Source organism: Thunnus thynnus, chromosome 4 (assembly GCF_963924715.1).
Source record: "Thunnus thynnus chromosome 4, fThuThy2.1, whole genome shotgun sequence".
NCBI classification, from domain to species: Eukaryota; Metazoa; Chordata; class Actinopteri; order Scombriformes; family Scombridae; genus Thunnus; species Thunnus thynnus.
In genome coordinates this window covers 3,863,892-3,885,889 of record NC_089520.1, presented here as the reverse complement: position 1 = coordinate 3,885,889, position 21,998 = coordinate 3,863,892, and the positions used below count along the sequence as shown (strand labels likewise).

Genomic DNA, 21,998 nt, shown 5'->3' with positions numbered 1-21,998 from the left:
TTACCTGACTCTCTCCCCTTCACTCAGACTTCACCCACTGCAGGAGACAGACGGGTGGATGGTTGTGTCTTGTGGTTTTTGCAGAGCAGCTTTCATATGTGCAGACTTGCAGAGTAGCAACAAGTTTAAATGTTTATTCAACAATTATATCAAAATATTATTATTTGTTCAGTTTTGATGTCAAATTGAAGTTTCTACATCAGTTTACAGAAAACTGTGTGCTTGATTAGTTCATGTTACAGGCCACTTAGAAAGCATCGCTTCAGGTTTGTTTACTTCTCTTTATACACAGATATTACATCACACACATCCTCTACTGCCAATGAAAGGCTTGTATTCAGGAAGCAAAGTGGCCTTTAGTCAGACAATCCCACAAATATACCTGCAACAATCATTTCTGTTGAGCAAGAAACTTACCTTTCTGGCATATTGCACATTGCTGTGTTCAAGTGGATCAGTTTAACATTGAATTTGAACTTATTGCATCATACAGTATGTGTCTACTTCTCCATTTGGTCATGGATTTGATGGCTGGATGTGAGAGAGCTGCTTTCGCAGCAGTGGGTCAGCTGATAGATAAGACTGCACCTGATTAAACATGTAACCTAGACTTGCTAATAATATCATCCTATAGGGAAAAAACAACACATATTTTTCACATTTAAAAAAGGGGGTTTGAATAAACTAGGTAAGGCTTTGTTTCCTCTCTTAAACACACTTTTATTAGCTGAAATAAAATGTTTATCTATGTGGGAGGTATCTGCTATAATTGACAAAGACATTGTTATAATCTGTTATTTTTGTATGTAGTCTATGAGCCATTCAGCCTATTTCCATAAATTCTGCATTTGGTTAAAAATGTTAATTGGAGTTGGATAATTTTGCCTTTTCAGCAGGCCATTGGTTTGAAATACTTCAAAAAAGCCACTCAGAACAGGAAGTGGCTTCTTTTATGTAAACAATGCTTAGTGCTCTGTGTTAATATGAATATTCCCTGATTTCTGTAATAATCTGTTCTGAGAAACGTCCATGTAAATTGGAAGTTAAACACTAAAATAAATTCCTACTTAATAAACATATTAAAAGTGGACTAGTGACAGAAAAGTGGACTAACTAGTGGAACCAGTTATACAGTGATGGTGGTTGGACAGTTGAACGGGCCACATCAATCAGATGGAGATGCCTATCAAGCCAGTTGGACCAGCCACTGTAGTTTAGCATGAGAGAATACAATGTAGATCTAAGTCTCCATCATGCTGCGGAGTATCTGATCTTTGCTGATAGGATGCAAGAACACCTTAAAGGTGCACTCAGTAAGAGAAAGAAGTTTTCTGATGTAACTATTTGTGAGACTAGTGGAGCTAGATAAGTAGGGATGACAGCTGGACTACAGAGCAGGCCGTGGCATTATGATGATTGTGCTTATCAAGCCAGTGGGGCCTGTGATGTTCACAGGAATATGGTTCACAGTAAAACTACGCCACCTGGTGGAGGTAGATACATAAAGTCAGTCAGTGAGACAGATATAACTGTGCTGTACATGTAACTCGATTAATAAACTATGTTACTGTTCAATAAGTTGCTCTTCACCTGACTGTCCTGACTGGACAACATAAACATTATTATGGAGTTTGGTAACTTGTTCCACCACCAGGGAACTACAGAGTCTAGCTAGCGACTTAGGGCCCTGTTCTGGTGGTGGTACCAGGTGCCTTTCATTGGCAGAGTGTAGTGAGCGGGAGGGAGCGTAGACCTGATTGAGGGAGTTCAGGTAGGCGGGAGCTGTTTTAGTTGCTGTTTTGTAAGCGAGCGTCAAGGTTTTCAATTTGATGCGGGCGCAGCAACTGGGAGCCAGTGGAGGGATATAAACAACGGGATGACATGCTATTTTGGGCTTATTGAAGACCAGCTGCGCTGCTGCATTCTGATCATCTGCATAGGTTTGAACGTACATGTGGGGAGGCCTGCCAGTAAGGAGTTGCATTGGTCAGTGTGTGATATTACGAGAGCCTGTACCAGCATGCTCAGACATCTAGGGTCTGATCTTCCTGATGTTGTACTGGGCAAATCAACATGGGCAAACAATCAAGGCCACGTGAACCTTAAAGCTCATCATATATAATAATGAATTATGAAAATAAGATATTGTTAACCTTAATCAATAATTCGGACACCAACTGTTGGATCTGTGAGGAACACAGTTGATTATTTGCAATAATTATCAATTATCAAGGATAATTAACTAATTATGACAATTAATAGAATTATGAATATGAATTAACAAATACGGGGCACCACCCGGAAACCGGGACCAATAACCAAACAAGGTAGTCTCATAAATGGGAGTTCACCTAGAATGTTAATATCTGAGAGATATCAATATTCAAGGGTGAACAAAGAAGGGTTGAATTCGAGCTCTGACTCCTTCAATCAGCCACTTTTCACAATATTACACACAATAATGACAGAAGAACTTCTCTTTAAAGATATAACAGTGTTTATTAAACTTAGCAAAATTAACAAAGTTAACAAATGCTTCATTCAATAAACAACTATTCTAAAATCTAATCCTACCAAACAAAACACAACAGCTATGTACAGGGTTGGACACATGCAGGGAAATGCATGTGTGTGTGTGTGTGTGTGTGTGTGTGTGTGTGTGTGTGTGTGTGTGTGTGTGTGTGTCAAGATGGCGACGGGGCCTGACATGATGACGTCGTCGGTCTGCGACGCGGACGTGACTATGGGAGGAAGTCACGTCGCGCAAGAACCCGGCTGGCAGAAGTATGGCGGTGTCTTGGTTAGACAGAAGCAAGATGGTGCCATCTGGTGGTCAGCGTCTTGCACTCACCCAATTCTGTGAAAAACACACGTGTCTGATGGCAGATAAGGAAAGACAAAGCAAAGCTTTGTCTGACGTTATCTGACCATCAGATGTGCAAAAGATGCCGGTGCGTATATGTGTGTGTGCACGCGCGTGTATGTGTTAGTCAGAAGAGAGAGGGAAGAAGGAGAGAAAGCGATCGTGAGAGGAAGAGAAGCGGTTCCTTTGTCCACAGACAGCGTGTGTACGGACGGCAGTCTGTAACGCACGTTGTCTGGTTTCTGACCGACAAAGCAACTTACTTTCTCACTCACGATGGCACAAACACTGCAGTAGTCCCGAGCGGGACAAACACAAAACAGTCTAGCGTGGTGAACACAACTAAATAGGCAGCAAACTTAAAATACTCCTAAGAGTAAAGCAGGAAAAATGGACTCGGCGGTCCGTCAACCACACAACAAAACAATAGCAATAAAGCTAAAAAGCTAAATGCTAAGCAACAGCAACTGATGCTGATAGGAACACACAACTAACACTGCCTCTGCCCAGACTTAGCCTCTTACTTGGTCGCTTTAGATAGCGAGCAGGGTGTGTGTGTAGTCCGTCTTAATGTCCGGCTTAGTCCTTGGCTCAGATGCAGATGGTGGCCGTTCCCGCATGGTCGACGAAAAGCACAGCAGCTGGCTCTCAGCGGCGTGGCGGAGAGAATAGCAGAGTCGACTCGGTGAAGAAGCGCTTCTTCCTTCTCGAGGGACTTTGAGGACGCTGGTTGCAGCAGCGGTCTCTCTTGGATCCGGTGATGTGTTCGGGTGAACACGGGCAAAGTCTCGTCTCGTCCGGCGAGGGGAGTCTTCGATGAGGGGAAAACACGTTTGTTGGGTACCCCCTTTAGTCAAGCTGACTCACAGAGGAACAGGAGTTACCCCTAGCTCAGTGACATGGGAAAGGCGTGTGCTTCAGGGCACGTTCAGTTTTAAAGGGACGGTGATGTCATGGCTGTGTCATCAGGACGCTCCGCTGTGCAGGAGCGTCTCCACCAACGAGAGACTGTATGTTGACTTTTCCCTGCTGAGGTGTGAAAATCGCAAAGCATCCTTGGAAATGGAGTTTGCAATGGGCTCCCATTGTCTGTAAGCAGCATTTTGGCGCTATTCCTTTGTCTCGGGGGAAACAAAGGAAAAAGCACCTTGTGGTCAGGCCTCAGGTTACATGTAGGCCTTCTCTGTGTGACCTCGTGGTTTAAGGCCCAACATCCCCCCTTTGGTCTGAAGAGTGGGGTGCTGGCCACAATCTTCAGAGCAACCCAAGGGCGGAGCAGTCCCTGTGGGTCAGAAGTAACCTGGTGGTCACACAGTCCATGTGCTCCAGAGACAGTTGGAAGGCTGGGACAGTCCGTATTTCCTGAGAACAAGAAAGAGTTGAAACAGTCCATACAGTTCACAAAGTTCAGAGTTCAGAGGCTTGTCTGGGCAGCTACTGAGGCAAAGTCTGAGGCAAAGTCTGAGGCAAAGTCAGGCTAGTGACAGGCAGAGTCTGGCTAGTGACAGAGGCAGAGTCTGGCTAGTGTTCTAACAAACCTATGTACATTCAGTATTAACCAACACAATCCTTTTGCTGCTCTTTGGTTATCACCACTAGACACAACACAAAGGTCATGAAAGAAAAGAACAGGAAAATGGAAAGGTGGTTAAATGAATAGGCTTACTCCTGAAGGAGGGTGGAGTTAGCCAGTGGACTGGCGCAGACTGGCGTGCTGGATGGAAGGAGGGAGTCCAGTCTGGCCTGTGTGTGTTGAATGTACCTTTACAAGATGTGTTAATCCTAGTTGTAACTGGATTTGAAGTGCAATGCCAAGACTATATGTCAGATGTGTTTGTGAAGGTTGCATAGCAGTAGAAGTAGCAGATCTAAGAACTTAGTCTAACTTACATTTTCACCTATGTTACACCTGACCTCAAACCTGACATAATATCTAAGGCATGCAAAGGTTATGGGGAAACAAACTGCAAGCTGATGGTAACCATGGTAACGGAGAGAGTGGTAGTAAGGGTTAGTGCATGCTGGGTTGTGGGTACAGTACACTACGCTCCATTGTAGGGGACACTACCACAATGGCTCCACCCCCCTTCGATGTGGAGGCTGCTCCATGCATCTAGGGAGTGGAAATGGCTGAATAAGCTCAGTCAGGGGGAAGGTCTGGTCATCACCCCTGTGGTTTTGTTTCCCACCCCACCGGCGAGGTGGTCAGTGCCTGGGAGGTCCTGTTCTGCCATCCATTTTGGCACGAGGCATCTTGTTGCCTTCCAGCACTAGGTTGGCATTTCCTGAGGTGTGGATCCACAGGACTCCGGCGTCGTCTTCTTGACCTCTAGCAGGGCGCGTGAGGTGAGGTGACTCACCCTGGTAACGTTCGACTTCCTGGAGATAGTTGTTGATGTCTGAATTTTGACTATCAGAGTCGAAGCATTCAACGTCGCTTGTGAGGGACTCGGGCTGTCGAGTGCGCAAGCGTTGGCGTCGATGTGGCGGCGGACTGTCTGCAACATCAGAGACCCCAGAGTCGCTCAGGTCACCATGGCGATGAGGATGACTTCTTCCTCCTTCTGGTGGGGATGGAGCTCTGTTGAGACAAGGGTGCGAGCTCTGCAATGTAGTCAGCTCACTGGTCAAGGGGGGCCTGGAGGCATTCACGCCGCTCTCATCTGTGGAGTGATCCTCCCCCCTTCGATCTGAACACGAAGGGGTGTGGCTGAGGACTGAGAGGGATGCACCATCGGAGTGAGGGGCACCTGCATCCATCGGGTGGACTGATGGAGGCACTTGGCAGTCATCTGGACTGTTGAGGTCGGGGACTGCATCACCAGGGGTCGCTAGGCTACTAGCTTGCATCTCCTGGTGGACTGGGGTCATCTGCTCCTTTACCTGTAGGGCTTCTTGGGGCAGGCTTCGGATGGTTGCGCCGGGAGAAAGGACCTCTTCGAGGTCAGGAACATCACTTGGTTCCTGGGTGGCCATGTCGACAACGGTGCTTGTCTGTCCAGTCTGGCCTTCTTCGCGTCTGTCCTCCGGTCTCATCTGAAGAGACTCGATCTGTGCGCGCAGGGTTCTGTTGGCATACTGTAGCCAGAGTATCTCAGTACCTGAGCGTAGGCGGTCTTGACGCAGCCTGCGGTTCTCCTCCAGTACAGCCTGGTAGCTGTGTTGCAGCTGGCTCTGTTGTGCTTGGCTCTCTGCAGCTAGCAGCTGGGCTCTGCGCTGATGGAGGAGAAACATCTTGCCAAACAAGTCCGGGATGGTGCGCCTGGGCTTCCCAGCTGGGTTGTAGGCATACTCAACTAATTCCTGTAACAAATAATCACAGTCGCTAACACTATAGCAGTTGAGATTCTCTCGCTCCTCTCTGGAGAAGTGGAGGAGGGCAGTGACGACATCCTGCATGTCTTGGTCATCTGGCCTCTGGGGAGCTACGGCTCCGGCCACGTGGGGTATCTGGTGACTCATTTTACTTGTAGTAAATGCACAGTACATGGTGGCTCTAACAATTGTTGTGGTAAAACTGCTAATGCTGCACAAATGCACAGGTGAGAGGCAGACTTGTGACTTATACGGTTGATTACTCAAAACTGCAACCTATCTTGTCCTAACAGGACCCTAATGGTGACTCTAGCACCTAGGTGAGTAACAACCAGTTAGTGTCTATGCTAATTACTCTACAACCTATCCTATGAAGGTGTTAGTGAGGTGGCTTCAGCACCTCTGGTGAGTAAAAGCTGGTTACTGTGTTAGGGGGGTGAACAATTAGCATGTAAAATGTTAACAACTCTCTGCTAACACAACCAGTAATGCACACTGTATACAATACACAACCACACTGGATATGCATGGCAGAGCACAAGAGAAGTCAAAATTTCAAAAATTGAAATTTTGGAAAAAATTATTAATAATTAAAAAATTATTAATTATGGATTATTGTGCATAAATATTGCAAAAAGGCTGATATCTCAGGAGCCTCACACAGGGCACCATTAATGTTGGGACGGGCAGAAGTGCATTTGGTTATTGGCAATTATGAAAATAAGATATTGTTAACCTTAATCAATAATTCGGGCACCAACTGTTGGATCTGTGAGGAACACAGTTGATTATTTGCAATAATTATCAATTATCAAGGATAATTAACTAATTATGACAATTAATAGAATTATGAATATGAATGAACAAATACGGGGCACCGACCGGAAACCGGGACCAATAACCAAACAAGGTAGTCTCATAAAAGGAGTTCACCTAGAATGTTAATATCTGAGAGATATCAACATTCCAGGGTGAACAAAGAAGGGTTGAATTCGAGCTCTGACTCCTTCAATCAGCCATTTTCACAATATTACACACAATAATGACAAAAGAACTTCTCTTTAAAGATATAACAGTGTTTATTAAACTTAGCAAAATTAACAAAGTTAACAAATGCTTCATTCAATAAACAACTATCCTAAAATCTAATTCTACCAAACAAAACACAAACAGCTATGTACAGGGTTGGACACATGGAATGCATGTGTGTGTGTGTGTGTGTGTGTGTGTGTGTGTGTGTGTGTGTGTGGGTGTCAAGATGGCAATGGGGCCTGACGTGATGACGTCGTCGGTCTGCGACGCGGACGTGAATATGGGAGGAAGTCACGTCGCGCGAGAACTGGATGGCAGAAGTATGGCGGTGTCTTGGTTAGACAGAAGCAAGATGGTGCCATCTGGTGGTCGGCGTCTTGCACTCACCCAATTCTGTGAAAAACACACGTGTCTGATGGCAGATAAGGAAAGACAAAGCAAAGCTTTGTCCGAAGTTATCTGACCATCAGATGTGCAAAAGATGCCGGTGCGTGAGTGTGCGCGCGCGTGTATGTGTTGGTCAGAAGAGAGCGGGAAGAAGGAGAGAAAGCGATCGTGTGAGGAAGAGAAGCGGTTCCTTTGTCCACAGACAGCGTGTGTACGGACGGCAGTCTATAACGCACGTTGTCTGGTGTTGAAGAAAATACACTCAAATCCTTGTTCAAAGTTTGCTGTGGTGGAAGTGGTTTAATAGCATTCCGGAAATGCGGTGAGCTTACTGACACAGAGCTGGTCTGATACAGTAGACTGACCCAGAGCAGAAGAAATGGCAAGACTTTATACAGTAAGGATCAAAGTAGTGACCAACAAATGGTAAACAAAAGATAGGAGGGGGGGGGGCATTTAAATACAAGATCAAGGCAAATCCAGGGGCAAGACAGGAGGGGTCAAATCAGCAGGGGTCAGGAGGTGGAAAGGACAATTGGCATATGTTTGATCAAAGAGTTGTCTCAGACGTCACTTGATTATCAAGTCTCCAAACCAAATGTGTGTTCTCCTTTAACTATTAAGTCTGCTCCCAAAAGGGTATTCTTCTTCACTGGTTTCTGACCGACAAAGCAACTTAATTTCTCTCACTTTTTTTTTTTTTTTTTTCAATGTGGCTATAGTCTACTTAATCTAAATCTACTTCAATTTTAAACAAAAAGTCTGCATTTTCCAACTCCATTGGTAGAATAGGTTGAGTTGCAGTGGTGTACATGGTTTTAGTGGTTGTTTTAGTGATAAATGAGTTACAAATGGATTTAAGACAGGTGATCAAACGGCTTACAACAGTCAAGACCCCAAATCCAAGCAAGACAAATTCAAAGATTACATAACCTAATGCTCCTAATTTCTGTTTAAACCAATCAAACAGACCAGTGGTGACAGGGTTATGTGATGTCTTAGAAATATTATTCAAATGGTTAGTTATTTCCTGTATGGTGGCATTGTGGTTAGGTATGAAAGTAAAACATTCAGCTCCAATTACTGCACAGGTTCCTCCTTGAGAGGCCAGTAAATAATCCAGTGTAGCACGATTTTGTAAAGTCATCATTCTCACAGCAGTCATTCCTTGTGAGAGCATGGACATGCCTTTTGCGGTAGTGTTTGCAAGATCTTCAACTGCATGAGAAAGGTCTCTTATTTGATCCAAAGCTGCCATGGCTCCGTAACTTGGAATGGGAGCACTGATATTGGGTGTGTTCCCCTCTTGTTGTATCGAAAGGTCTCGTTTGTGATGTTTGTAGGATTGTCTGATCTGTTCCTTTGATGGCTGTGAGTGTGTTGGGGTTTGTCGTGTATCTTTTCCTGGGTCTCTGGTGCCTGCTGTGCTTCTCGTGGGTGTTGTACATCTTCTGGGGCTCTGGGCCCTGCGGTGTTCCTCTTCTCCTCCGGCGGCTGCGGGCGCTGTACCTCTTCTTCTGGGGCTCTGGGCCCTGCGGTGCTCCTCTTCTCCTCCGGCGGTTGCAGGCGCTGTACCTCTTCTTCTGGGGCTCTGGGCCCTGTGGTGCTCCTCTTGTCCTCTGGTGGCTGTGGGTGCTGTACCTCTTCTTCTGGGGCTGTCAGCCCTGCGTTGTCCTTCGGGGGAGGAGTTTCTTCCCAGAGCTGCAGCCACCCCTCTACGGGCCCACAGGTGATGAAGAAGAAAGCCCACAGGATGAAGATGGATCCTGCCGTTTTCAGGTGCATGGTGGGGGAGGCGTCTTCTTACAGTGGGATGCGTGGACGCACATGGGGCGACCCTCACACTTGATTGCTGTGATGGTGGTAAGCAGGACATGTTGTGGTTTGGACCAGCGGGATTTCAGGGCGTTTTTTCGTCGGAACTCTCTGATGCAGACCCAGTCCCCTGGTTGGATGTTATGGCATGGCTGGTCACTAGGAGGAGACTGGACAGCTTTTACTTGCCTGGGAATTGACTGAACAGCAGAGGTTAGAGCAGAGCAGAATGATATCATTGATTCATCCGTAGCATGAAGATCCATCTTTCTTCATGCATAGCATTGAATTACTTGGTACCGTTATTGGTCTACCCGTAATAATTTCATGAGGTGTAAGTTTGTGTTTCCTGATGAGTGTGGACCTCATTGACATTAGGGCCAACAGCAATAGTGTTGTCCATTTTAGGCCTGTTTCGGCACACAGTTTGGCTAGTTTGTTTTTGCAGAACACCAATTTGTCGTTCAACTAGCCCTTTAGACTGAGGATAGTATGGACTATGTAGTCTTAGTTTAATTCCCAGTGAGTTACAGAGTTCAGTCATTATTTGTCCAGTGAAATGAGTTCCTCTGTCTGAGTTGATGCTCTGTGGAATGCCGAATCTTGGAACAATGTCTTTCAGCAAGCATTTCACTACAGAAGCAGAGTCAGGCTTTTTGCAAGGCCAGGCTTCAGGCCAGTTTGAAAACATATCTATACATACAAGAACATTATCATATCCATCACACTTCAGCATATGAATAAAATGTAGCTGTAGAGCTTCAGAGGGTCCCTGAGGGGGGATGTGTCGACATTGTTGTTTTTACTGTTTTCCCGGGGTTGTGCTGTTGACAGATCAAACATTTCTCACAGTACTTTTGGGCATAGGATGTAAATCCTGGAGTATACCAGTTTTTCAACACTGTCAGACACATTCCTCCTTTACTTACATGCGACAAGCCATGTGACATGCGTGCAAGCTATGGGTACAGGGACATAGGTGCCACAATGCGGCCGTCATTGTGGACCCACAAGTTATTTACATATTTACATCCATGGGAAAAACACAACCTATGCTCCTTCACATCAGCAGTCTCCTGTAAGAGGGCCACATCATTAAGAGAAGCAAGGTTGTTAGCAGGTATGGAAGGACAGAGCTTTACATGGACAGGATTACCAATTTTGGCAGCTGTTTTGGTCGCATGGTCAGCCAAAGCATTGCCGTTTGAAACAGGATCATTGGATTTGGTGTGGGCTTCACACTTAACAACTGCAATAGATGAAGGTAGTTGACATGCATCTAACAGTTCACCGATTAATTTGCCATGTTTAACGGGTGTCCCCGAGGATGTAATGTATCCTCGGTTCGCCCATAACATGCCAAAGTCATGTAAACATCCAAAGGCATACCTGGAGTCGGTGTAAATGGTAACAGTTTTACCTTTGGCCAGGTAGCAGGCTCTCATCAGTGCATACAACTCAGCTACTTGGGCGGAGCTTGAGGGTGGCAGGGCGACGCTTTCAATAATTGAAAAATTATCACAAATTGCATACCCTGCGTATGGCACTCCATTTTCTCTATAAGCAGAGTCATCAGTATAGAAAACCAAGATCAGAGTTAGGGATAGGAGGTTTTGAAAGGTCAGGACGAGCTTTAGATGGACATGAGATGACATCCATGCAGTTATGAGGATCACCATCCTCTTCTGTAGGCAGAAATGTAGCAGGGTTAAGGATGATACATCTTTTGAGTGTAATGTGTGGAGCAGTGAGTGTTAGTACATATTTTGCCTCTCTGGTCCCTGTCACATGTCTATGTGCCTCTCTGGTGATTAGGGTGAGTGCATCACGCGGGACCATGACTGTGAGTGGCAAACCTAGAACAATATCAGCAGAATTGTTAATTGCAAGTGCAGCTGCAGCTACACTTTTTAGACAAGGTGGAAGTCCTCTCTCTACTGGGTCTAATTTGGAGGAAAAAATAAGCAACAGGTCTGTAAGCAGAGTCATGGCACTGAGTGAGAACAGATTGTGCAAATCCACATTTCTCATGTACAAAGAAGTTAAAGGATTGATTATAGTCAGGAACTCCTAGTGCAGGAGTTGACAACAGTACCTGTTTGAGCTTATTAAAAGATTCCTTGGTTGTTGTGACCAGGTGAGTGGCTGGGAACATGTTTAGGGTTTGGAAATATCTTGGAGTGGTGTTGTAAATGATGCATAACCAATTATCCATTGTCTGCAACATCCTGTCATTCCCAAAAATGTTTTCATTTGTGACATAGTAGTGGGTTTGGGTACTTCTAATATGGCTTTTATTCTGGAGGCAGTTATGACTCTTGGTGTGTGTCTAGATTTTGATCTATCAGGGCTGCAAGCAGAGCTATTGTGTTATGTTGGTTAGTCTAAAAAGATGCCATCTGGTGTGTAATAGATGGTGCAGTTTAGTTTCCATAACAAATCTCTCCCTAATAGATTTACAGGTGTGGTGTCTAACAGAAGAAAGGAGTGTGAAGTCGTGAAACTTCACATGCTTTCAGTGAAAGGACCTTCAGATACAGGTCTTCTGCTGGAGGTGCCATAGACAGGGTTGATGTGGATTGGGTTGCTGCAAATGAGCAATTTCTCACCCCAAATGAAGGAATTCTCAATGTCTCTTTTCCAGGAGGTCGACTTTGTCCAAATTGTGAAGTCCTACAGGGATTCTCTGCCATTTTCTCTGCTCCGCCTGTGTAGTGAGATACTTAGAAAAAGTCTCAGATCACCATATCATTCCTACAACAGTCATTTTCTAAGATTTGGAAAAGGAAAAGAAAACAAAACGCGTTCCTCAACAGTTACAGACAAATACACACGTGAAGTGACAAACATCAACAAAAAAAAACCAATATGCAATATGAGATTAAATCTTTTGATTTAATCATTCATATTTGTTTTGGTGCTTCCGGAAGACTTATCCAATTTTTTTAAAGTGTTATTTTGTTTTAGATTTTGTGTTGGTCATTTGGTTCTAGTTTTTTTTCTAGTTATACTGCATTGTTTTATGCTTTGAGTTGTATTAATTCTTTCTAGCTGTGGCACTAGTTTCATTAGTTTTAACTCTGCGTTGTGTTATTTCTTTCTAGTCGTTACACTAGTTGCACTAGTTTAAACTCTGCATTGTGTTATTTCTTTCTAGACTCTTAGTTGCGTAGGATTTTACATTTGTGGCTAATTTCTTTCTTTACCACATTTTTCTCTTATTTGTTGTAAATGTTGTTCCTTCAACATTTATTTTCTCTTATTTGTTGTAAATGTTTTTCCTTCAACATTTATTTCCCTTACTTCAATTTTTTATTTTTTATTTTTATTTCACGTTTTCCTATTTTTTTTATTTTTATGTTGCAACAAATTTTAAGCTTTTGGTACCATTTACCATACATGTATTTAACAGGACCAGTCAACACTTTCCCAAACCCTCTGCTAAAATAACTTCCATTTTCCTTCTGTAAAATCCCTTCAAAAAACAACTTTCATATACACTTACTTTTGCCCTGTGGTGGAAGTGGTTTAATAGCATTCCGGAAATGCGGTGAGCTTACTGACACAGAGCTGGTCTGATACAGTAGACTGACCCAGAGCAGAAGAAATGGCAAGACTTTATACAGTAAGGATCAAAGTAGTGACCAACAAATGGTAAACAAAAGATAGGAGGGGGGGGGGAATTTAAATACAAGATCAAGGCAAATCCAGGGGCAAGACAGGAGGGGTCAAATCAGCAGGGGTCAGGAGGTGGAAAGGACAATTGGCATATGTTTGATCAAAGAGTTGTCTCAGACGTCACTTGATTATCAAGTCTCCAAACCAAATGTGTGTTCTCCTTTAACTATTAAGTCTGCTCCCAAAAGGGTATTCTTCTTCACTGGTTTCTGACCGACAAAGCAACTTAATTTCTCACTCACGATGGCACAAACACAGCAGTAGTCCCGAGCGGGACAAACAGTCTAACGTGGTGAACACAACTAAACAGGCAGCAAACTTAAAATACTCCTAAGAGTAAAGCAGGAAAAATGGACTCAGCGGTCCGTCAACAACACAACAAAACAATAGCAATAAAGCTAAATGCTAAGCAACAGCAACTGATGCTGATAGGAACACACAACTAACACTGCCTCTTCCCAGACTTATGCCTCTTACTTGGTCACTTCAGAAAGCGAGCAGGGTTTGTGTGTAGTCCATCTTTATGTCCGGCTCAGTCCTGGGCTCAGATGCAGACGGTGGCCGTTCTTGCACAGTCGGCAAAAAGCACGGCAGCTGGCTCTCAGTGGCGTGGCAGAGAGAACAGCAGAGTCGACTCAGTGAAGAAGCGTTTCTTCCTTCTCGAGGGAATTTGAGGACGCTGGTTGCAGCAGCGGTCTCTCTCGGATCCAGGGATGTGTTCGGGTGAACACGGGCGAAGTCTCGTCTCATCCAGAGAGGGGAGTCTTCGATGAGGGGAAAACACGTGCGTGGGGTGCCCCCTTTAGTCAAGCTGACTCAGAGGAACAGGAGTTACCCCTAGCTCAGTGACATGGGAAAGGTGTGTGCTTCAGGGCACGTTCAGTTTTAAAGGGGTGGCGATGTCATGGCTGCGTCATCAGGACGCTCCGCTGTGCAGGAGTGTCTCCGCCAATGAGAGACTGTATGTTGACTGTTCCCTGCTGAGGTGTGAAAATCGCAAAGCATCCTTGGAAATGGAGTTTGCAATGGGCTCCCATTGTCTGTAAGCAGCATTTTGGCGCTATTCCTTTGTCTCGGGGGAAACAAAGGAAAAAGCACCTCGTGGTCAGGCCTCACAGGTTACATGTAGGCCTTCTCTGTGTGACCTCGTGGTTTGAGGCCCAACATTGGGTTAGTCTGTGTTTGATAATTCAATCATATTCTTTCTGTGCTACTTACCATACCCACCATGTGCTCCACAGACAAAAGGAGGAGGCATCCAACAATGGCCTCTATTTATACACTGGGTGACATCATTAGTGATGTCACTGGGTTGGATAATGTGGGGGGTGGTAGTTAATTATGTTAAGTAAGTTATTTACTGTGACTTTGACCTGTTTATATATGGTTGCAAGTGTATTTTATGGTAAGCTATGGAAAAGTGTTTCACCTTGGAGGTTGGTAAGATTGAATAACTTTATCTCTTGCCTGTTTTTAGGAGAGACATGGGATGTACCTGCAGCAATGGTACAGCCCAGATTGACTCTGATGGACTGCTGATGGAAGGGTCTATTTAAGCAGTTGCTTTTTGGCTGCCGGGGGGGTTAGTACATCAGTGTGAAGCTGTGTGCACATGATGATAAGTTAATATAAGTTCAGTTGTTATGAGTTGAGTTTTGATCAGTTAGACCAAGTTAACTATTTAGTTGTTTTTTTTGTTTTTTGTACATTTTTTTGTTTGTTTTTGTTACATGCGTAGCATGGTGCCACTTTTTTCTTGTAAATAAATCACCTTGTGATACCAGATACCTTCTGTGTCTGCCTCCTACCAAGTGACTAGCCACTCCGGTCAGGCTACAACACAGGTACAATTGGCATTCATTCCCAGATCAAATGACTCTGCAGTAGTCACAGGTATTTATCGGCCCCGGCTCCAATCAGCAACAATGGAAACATGACACCTGAGTGGACACGCTAATTTTTGCCCCTTTTCCAGCTGCTCTTTCATCTGTTTTTATCTGTGGATATCTGTAAACATACAGTCTTATCCATATGTTTACATATAGTCTTTCTGTAATAACAAAGTAAAACGTACTTTGGTATTACAGAGACCATACGTTAACATATGGTCTCATCCATATGTTGTAGTTTTAGCATGCTAGGCTAACAGTCCATCAGCTGTGTGACTTTATATCCACACTGTTACATCTTTCAGCGCACACAAACACTGTAAATGCACCTGTCACCTGCCCAGCACAGTGCTGTTAAACCAGAAACACTGCAGCTACACCTTATTTTTATACAGTCTATAAGCTACACACAGCTCAGCTCGGCTATGCTAACGATACTAGCCATGATAACTAGCTGCTAGTCGTGACGTCAAACATGATACAACAGAAAAAAAACAGAAAGGCAAACTCATCTACTGGCAGTGGATGCTTTATTTTTTCCTCTAATCACTTCTGTTCATCTTATATCACCAACTTTCTCTTCCCTTACACCCCAGCTGTTGCTCTCAGTCCCCGGGGCAAGGCTTGAGTTAGAGGGTAGAAGGGCTCTTCAATGTGGAATAACCTTCCTCTGGAAATCAGACAAGCTACCTCAGTGTCCTCTTTTAAAACTCTTAAAATCTCATTTTTATTTAACTGCATTTAATCAGAGCTTTTTTTGTTTGCTGTTGCTGATTTACTTATTCTTAACATTTTTTCATGGTCTGTTTCCATTTCTTATTGCCTTGTAACTTTTCAAAAAGTTATATATAAATAAAGTTTATTATTATTTTTATATAAAAAATCTATGCTAATATCCTGATGATTATCACAGATCAGTGTTTAATATCAGCTCCATAACACAGTGATGTGATGATTAATTCAGTCCTATAATAGACCTACTCAGAGCTGTTGTTAGTTTGGGAGCAGATGAGCAGGGTGGCGTCTACTTCCTGCCGTTATTTCTGATAAACTGCGTATCAAACATGACTGACAGCTGCAACACATCATCTATTGTGTAACTTTGGATGCTGATACTTCTGATGAAATTTAAAAACCGGGTGTGTCCGCTGCCTGAGGGTCTCTGGGAGTTTTGTTGATAGTTTTTTATTGCATTGACCAAAGTAACACAATGAACCAGAGAAAGTTGGTTGCTCACCCTTCCTCCGTCCTCATGCGCTCAGAGCTTCCTCTTTCAAATGTCAAATTCAAAGGGTTAATTGTTGTGATACAGAGAAAGTATATAAAGTAATGTCTATGATAATATTCAGAACATGTTCATTTCTCTCTGGTTAGTTTCTTCAGTCAGGTTTATTTTAGGGAGCAGCTTGTTTGTGTGTTTAGTGTGGAGACAAATCGTATCTGTAGATCAGAGATGAGAGATGTGTTCTATCAGGAAGCAGATTCAATGTTAATGTTTTAATTCAGAAATCTAATTGCCTGAAGTCAATTTTTACTTATATATGAGTAAATATATATTCAAATAACGACAAAGATTAAAGTTAATCATCATGTTTAATCTTTATTTCAGTAAATGAAACAGAACAAGGACACAGAGTGTCATAGATGAGAAGCAACAAACATTTTTCATATTGAAAATAGTCTGATCCATCCTCTAAATTTCACTAAACACTCAATTCTTTTGATCAGCTCAGTTTCTTTCAAATAATGGAATCGACTCTCTAACCTGATGATAAATACATGTTTAGACTCATTTCTTCCACTTCAAGCTTCCTGATTTCCCTCTTTAATGTTTCTTGTTCTCCAGATGATTTATTTCATGCTTTGTTTCCATAGTTGTTACCAAATGGCTCCACAGTGTTTAGATAGAAAGAAGTTTTACAGTTTGATGCATTTCAGATGTGACTTCAGGCTTCAGGCAGGTGTTTTCTGTCTGTGTAGTTCAGAGGTTCGTCCTTACTGTCTTTTTATTGAGTTCATAGTGATCATGATGAATTATGGTGAATTAAGTTTGACTTTGTTTAGTTCAGTTTTCCTCTTCGATCTGCAGCGCTCTCTCTGGCTTCTCTTTCTTTCTCTCACTCATTTTTTCAAGCAGGTGTAATATTTATTTGTGTGTTGGATGGACAGACAGAGATAGTCTGATGACGTAGTCAGTGATGAAGATCATCATCATTTTGGAAAAACAGTTAAAAGACTTAAATGTTATTATTTATTAATGAGTGTGATGTTCTCCTGAGGTTATGCTGATAAATAAGGACTAGTAAAATGAAATATAAAAGATGAAAACAAATAGAGAAATAATACATATCATAAATAATAATAATAATAATACATAAATTATAAATATATTTACAAAGTAAAATATTCACAAGTGCAGATATATAATGTTCAGGGCAGAGCAAAGGATTTGTTGAAGACAATGTTCCAGACGACAAGAAACAAGAAAAGTTTCTTGTTATAACATAAGTTGATATGTTGCTATGACAACAAACTTCCATATGTCTGTCTTAACCTGATTATTCTGCATGTAAACATACTGATTAATACTTGTTTTTGTCCTCCAGAGCCAGATGTCATCAAAGTAGAGGAAGGAAATGACGCCATTTTACCCTGTTCACTCAGAAGCAAGGAGAACATTGTGTCTAAATTCTTTGACTGGAAGAAAGATGATCAGAAGGAGGTGTTTGTGTATGCTGCAGGACCTCATAGCAATAATGGCCATACAGGTCAAGATAAGCAGTTCATAGGACGAGTCTCACATTTTGACAAACAACTGAAGTCAGGAAACGCCTCCATAATCATCAGAAATACGAAGGTGGCTGACAGTGGAGACTACACCTGTGATTTTCCACAACTTCAGCCAAGACAAATATTCCACATTAAGCTTCATGTTGGTGAGTGTTTTTATAAAACGCTTATTTACTGATGTGACTGGTTTAAGAGTCTCAGATGGACTCAAGTCAAATAGTCAGAAAACACATCTGGCAGGGCCTCGTCCCCACAGCGCTGCAACCTTGTATGGAGAGATTCCCTCTTTATCAAACATGATGGATATTTGAGACACATTGCAGTTTGTGTCACTGCGTCCAATAAATTTTGTAACTTTCTTAAACCTATTAAGTACGTCCAGCTTCATGCAGTGATTGTCCAGGTGTGTGGAGGTAAGAAAGAGAAACTTCTCTCTCAAACTCCTGATTTTAACAGCATGGATGTCTTGAAGGGGAGACTGTATGAAAGTGTGAGCTGTTATCACCATTTAAATGATTATCACGTCTCGCCCCTCTCTATAACGCCAGGCTTTACACTCAGTTCAGAGCAGCTATAAACACTTTTACCTTTAGATGACACGTTGTAAGACCTACAGTAGTTCATTTCAAGTGAACTCCAGCCTTAACCCATCTGGGACTGACACAAAGCAGTCGTGTCTGTGAATGTGCGGCCAGTTTAAACCAGGATGTTTGTGAAATCTGAGATTGTGGTTTCTTTTTTTTCCTCTAATCAGTTCTATTCAATAAACAGGCAGCAAAGCTCTGTTTTTCCCAGTATTAGTCTACCTGTCTGCCATGTTGATGATATCATACAAACCCTCTAACATAACTATGTTTTCTTTTTCCTTTTAGGTGGTACCTTAACCTCTTAGGGCTCAATTTAATTTAATGCATTTCAGGCTGTGATCACCTTCCCATTTTAAACTGTATATAATACAAAAAATACAAAGAACTGATACATTTCCTTTGAATCATTGTAAAGCAAAAAATGTTAAACTTCAAAAGGTTTGTTGCTCTTATTTACAGCTCCAAAAAAGCTGAATTGGTAAAGTATTAAACAGAAAAAATGGAAAGATTTCTTTTTTTCTTTCTTTCACTTAATAATTCAAATAAGTTACGCCAGTCATAATATGGACTACCAGGCTGAAATTCACAGGATATTTCCATCAACATGTCTACAGTATCTGGACCAAATTTCAGGTTGATAGACAGAAGTGGCTCTGAGATATTTCAGAAAGAGCAGTAATGCGCATCTCCAGCAGATGGATACAGAGCTCTCTAAAACCTCTTTAAAGTTAATAAATAATGATGATAAATATATTTCATGATGCTGAAAAATCTCCCTAAATGTTAAAGTTGATTATAAAAGAAGTTCTTAATACTTAGATAAAGATTTACATATTTATTATCATTGAATCATGTCTCCTTTCACAGATAAAACAGTTTCTCTCTTGTGTGGGTGTCTCAGCACCACAGAAAGTCCAACTACATTAACTTCCATATGTGGTTCGGCAGGTAATTTAAGTGACTACAAACTCGGAGTGTTTTCACGGTGCAGAGTTTCCATTGGATGAAAGCAGCTGTCAATCAAACACACGTGGAGCTCGCGTACAGATGCGCTTCTCTGATTGGTTGATGGAGTTAAAAGTCTGGAAAGTTCGTCACTTTAGTTCGCAGCAAGATGCGGATTGGTTAGTTTTGTTGCTGGGCGTTTACTGATCTCACTGATACTGAACATCATTGGTCAAATCGTTTGTCGATCCGTTAAATTGACCAAAATGTCGTTGTTTCAAAAGTTTGACGAGCTGCGCTAAAACTAGACGAGGGAAATGATTCACGTTTATTCAGGGTATTTTTTACTTTCGCTTGAATTTATACGAGCTGGATTTAATCGGTGGATTTTTGTTATAAAACGAGCCCTCGTTAGTTTATGAATGTCTGTTATTAAGCCGATAAAAACCTTTTAACTGCGTTGAGACAGGTTAGCAGGTAAATGACTAACTGCTAACTGCCGTAAAGTGTGACGCTGCTGTTTTTACATCGTAAATCGTAAATTGAGACGCTTACATCGGTTGAAAAAACGAACATTTAAGCTTTCAAACGAGATATAATATGTGTGTACTGACATATTTAGTCAAATGAAGATATGTAGTATATTTATTTATTATTTTTACATGTAAATCTCGGGTCGCATGCAACCTCTGCATCTTAAAAGGTTAAAAGACAGAACAGCTGAAAACATCCCAGGTGAGTCCTGATTATCATGACGTCACTGGTCTGTACATTTAACATAAAAGTCCTGTTTTACTGTTATTTGAAAAATTGTGCCCGATATATTCATTGGCACAGTTCTGTTCATTTTTATTACTAAACTAAAGATTTTTTATGATGTCTGTAGTTCAGAACAAAAACAATATTCTTAATATTATAAATTATAAATCTTTTTAGCATCTCAGCAAATTTTCCCATTCACAAACAACATTCATATACAGTTTCCATCAATGAGAACAGTACATACAAAAACCAAAAAGAAGGAAACATCTGGAGTGCGTCTTTCTTTAGTGGACAAAAGTGTTTTTTCTAAAAATCACCTGCTGGACAAAGATGTTCTCAAAGGTCACAATGTTGTTCATAAACATGAGGAAAAAATCCAAAGCATCTGAGTCTTGAGTATAATGATAAAAAGCCTTTAATATCACATGACTGACACCAAAGTGTTTCAGCTGGAAGCTTCATCAGGGTGTTGAAATAAAATACAAACACAGACACAAATAAGTGAATACAAACATACAGCAGTCTGCAAACTCCAAAGCCTTAAAGACTCTTAACATACGCAAGTTGTATAATTGTCTGAACTTTTTTATTTTATGTATTCATTTTACTCCTTGTATGATTTATTTAGCCTTTAACACCTGGAATATGTCTTTGATTTTTTTTTCTTATCACACTTTTAGTGTTTTACAATAAAAAGCTCAGGTTAGCATTCAGAAAGTTTACATGAGACAAATTACATATCACATATAAGTGATAACATATAGACACCAGAATCTTTTAGATCTGTGCTCATTTAGATTTATTGTTTTAGAAAGTTCATGAAATTTAATTTTTACAATTTCATAATTTGAGATAAAGTATTTATAGTATTTAATGTGCATCAGCCACATGAGGATAATACTCAATACTTAAATAAGTTATCTGTGCTGATATCAATCCAGTATATTAGATCAGTGCATCTCTAATGATACATTAACATTATATTATTGTCCTAAGCTAGTATATATGGATGGATGGTGAGAGGTGTTTCTCATATTTTGTCCACCCTTATTGATATAAAATGCTCACCTTACTTGTTGCAAAAATAAAATACTTTCCAGTGAAATCTTCTATAAGATTTTCTTGGCTGCCAAGAATCAATTTCAACTAATATACTGATGAGTTTTTCATTCAGCAGAATGATTAAATATATTTTGTCTCTGACACAAGTAAGACCTGATGACACAAGGTCACAGCAAACTATTAACACTTACATTCATATGATTTCTTCTCAACATGGTTTTTATAGCACAACTTCTTGGCTGTATTTGTGCTTCTGTCATGATATCAGTGTTTCTAGTTGTGAACAGTTATAAAATGTTTGTAAATTATTTAAAATGTTTGAAATATCACGTCCTGTCAAACAATGTCAGAGGTATAATTAAGGTGTGCTGTGCTTTCCTGTTTCTCTCTGTTTTTCTTTCCAAAAACACACTTTAATCTTCATATACAAACAGAGAAAGAATGAACAAAAAATACCAGTGTTACATTTGTGATATTGTAATTGTCTTGTTATAATTGTTGTTCTACATATTATGTTCACAGGTGCAGCTCCAGAGCCATACATCACAACACTTAAAGAAACAAAGGACGGGGTGCCGTTGCGGTGTGTAGTTCGAGGTGCTTTTCCAAAACCTGAGGTAGAGTGGAAGGACAGTGATGGAATCAAACTTCCTGCTGAGAAGACACAGGATTCTGAAAGCAACGGCCTCTACAACATCATCCTCCAAACTACTGTGAACAAAGCCGGCAGCTTCCGCTGTGAAGCCACACAGAAGGAAATCAGCCATACGACTTATTCTGAGACATATGTTCCTATCAGAGGTGAGTTTTTTCAAGTCATATTTTATTCTTTAAATAACTTAAATTGTTCATGTGTTATTATTTTTCAGACAC

The 21,998-nt window shown here is 41.6% G+C and overlaps 1 protein-coding gene across 1 annotated transcript in view; it reads left to right on the top strand.

The window, feature by feature from the left end:
- Positions 1-21,998, top strand: part of LOC137180919 (hemicentin-1-like) — a 215,344-nt gene that overhangs the window by 127,611 nt on the left and 65,735 nt on the right. The window contains exon 11 of the mRNA XM_067586224.1: positions 21,648-21,926. Within this exon, the coding sequence (XP_067442325.1) occupies positions 21,648-21,926 (279 nt within the window). The remainder of the gene's footprint in view (positions 1-21,647; positions 21,927-21,998) is intronic.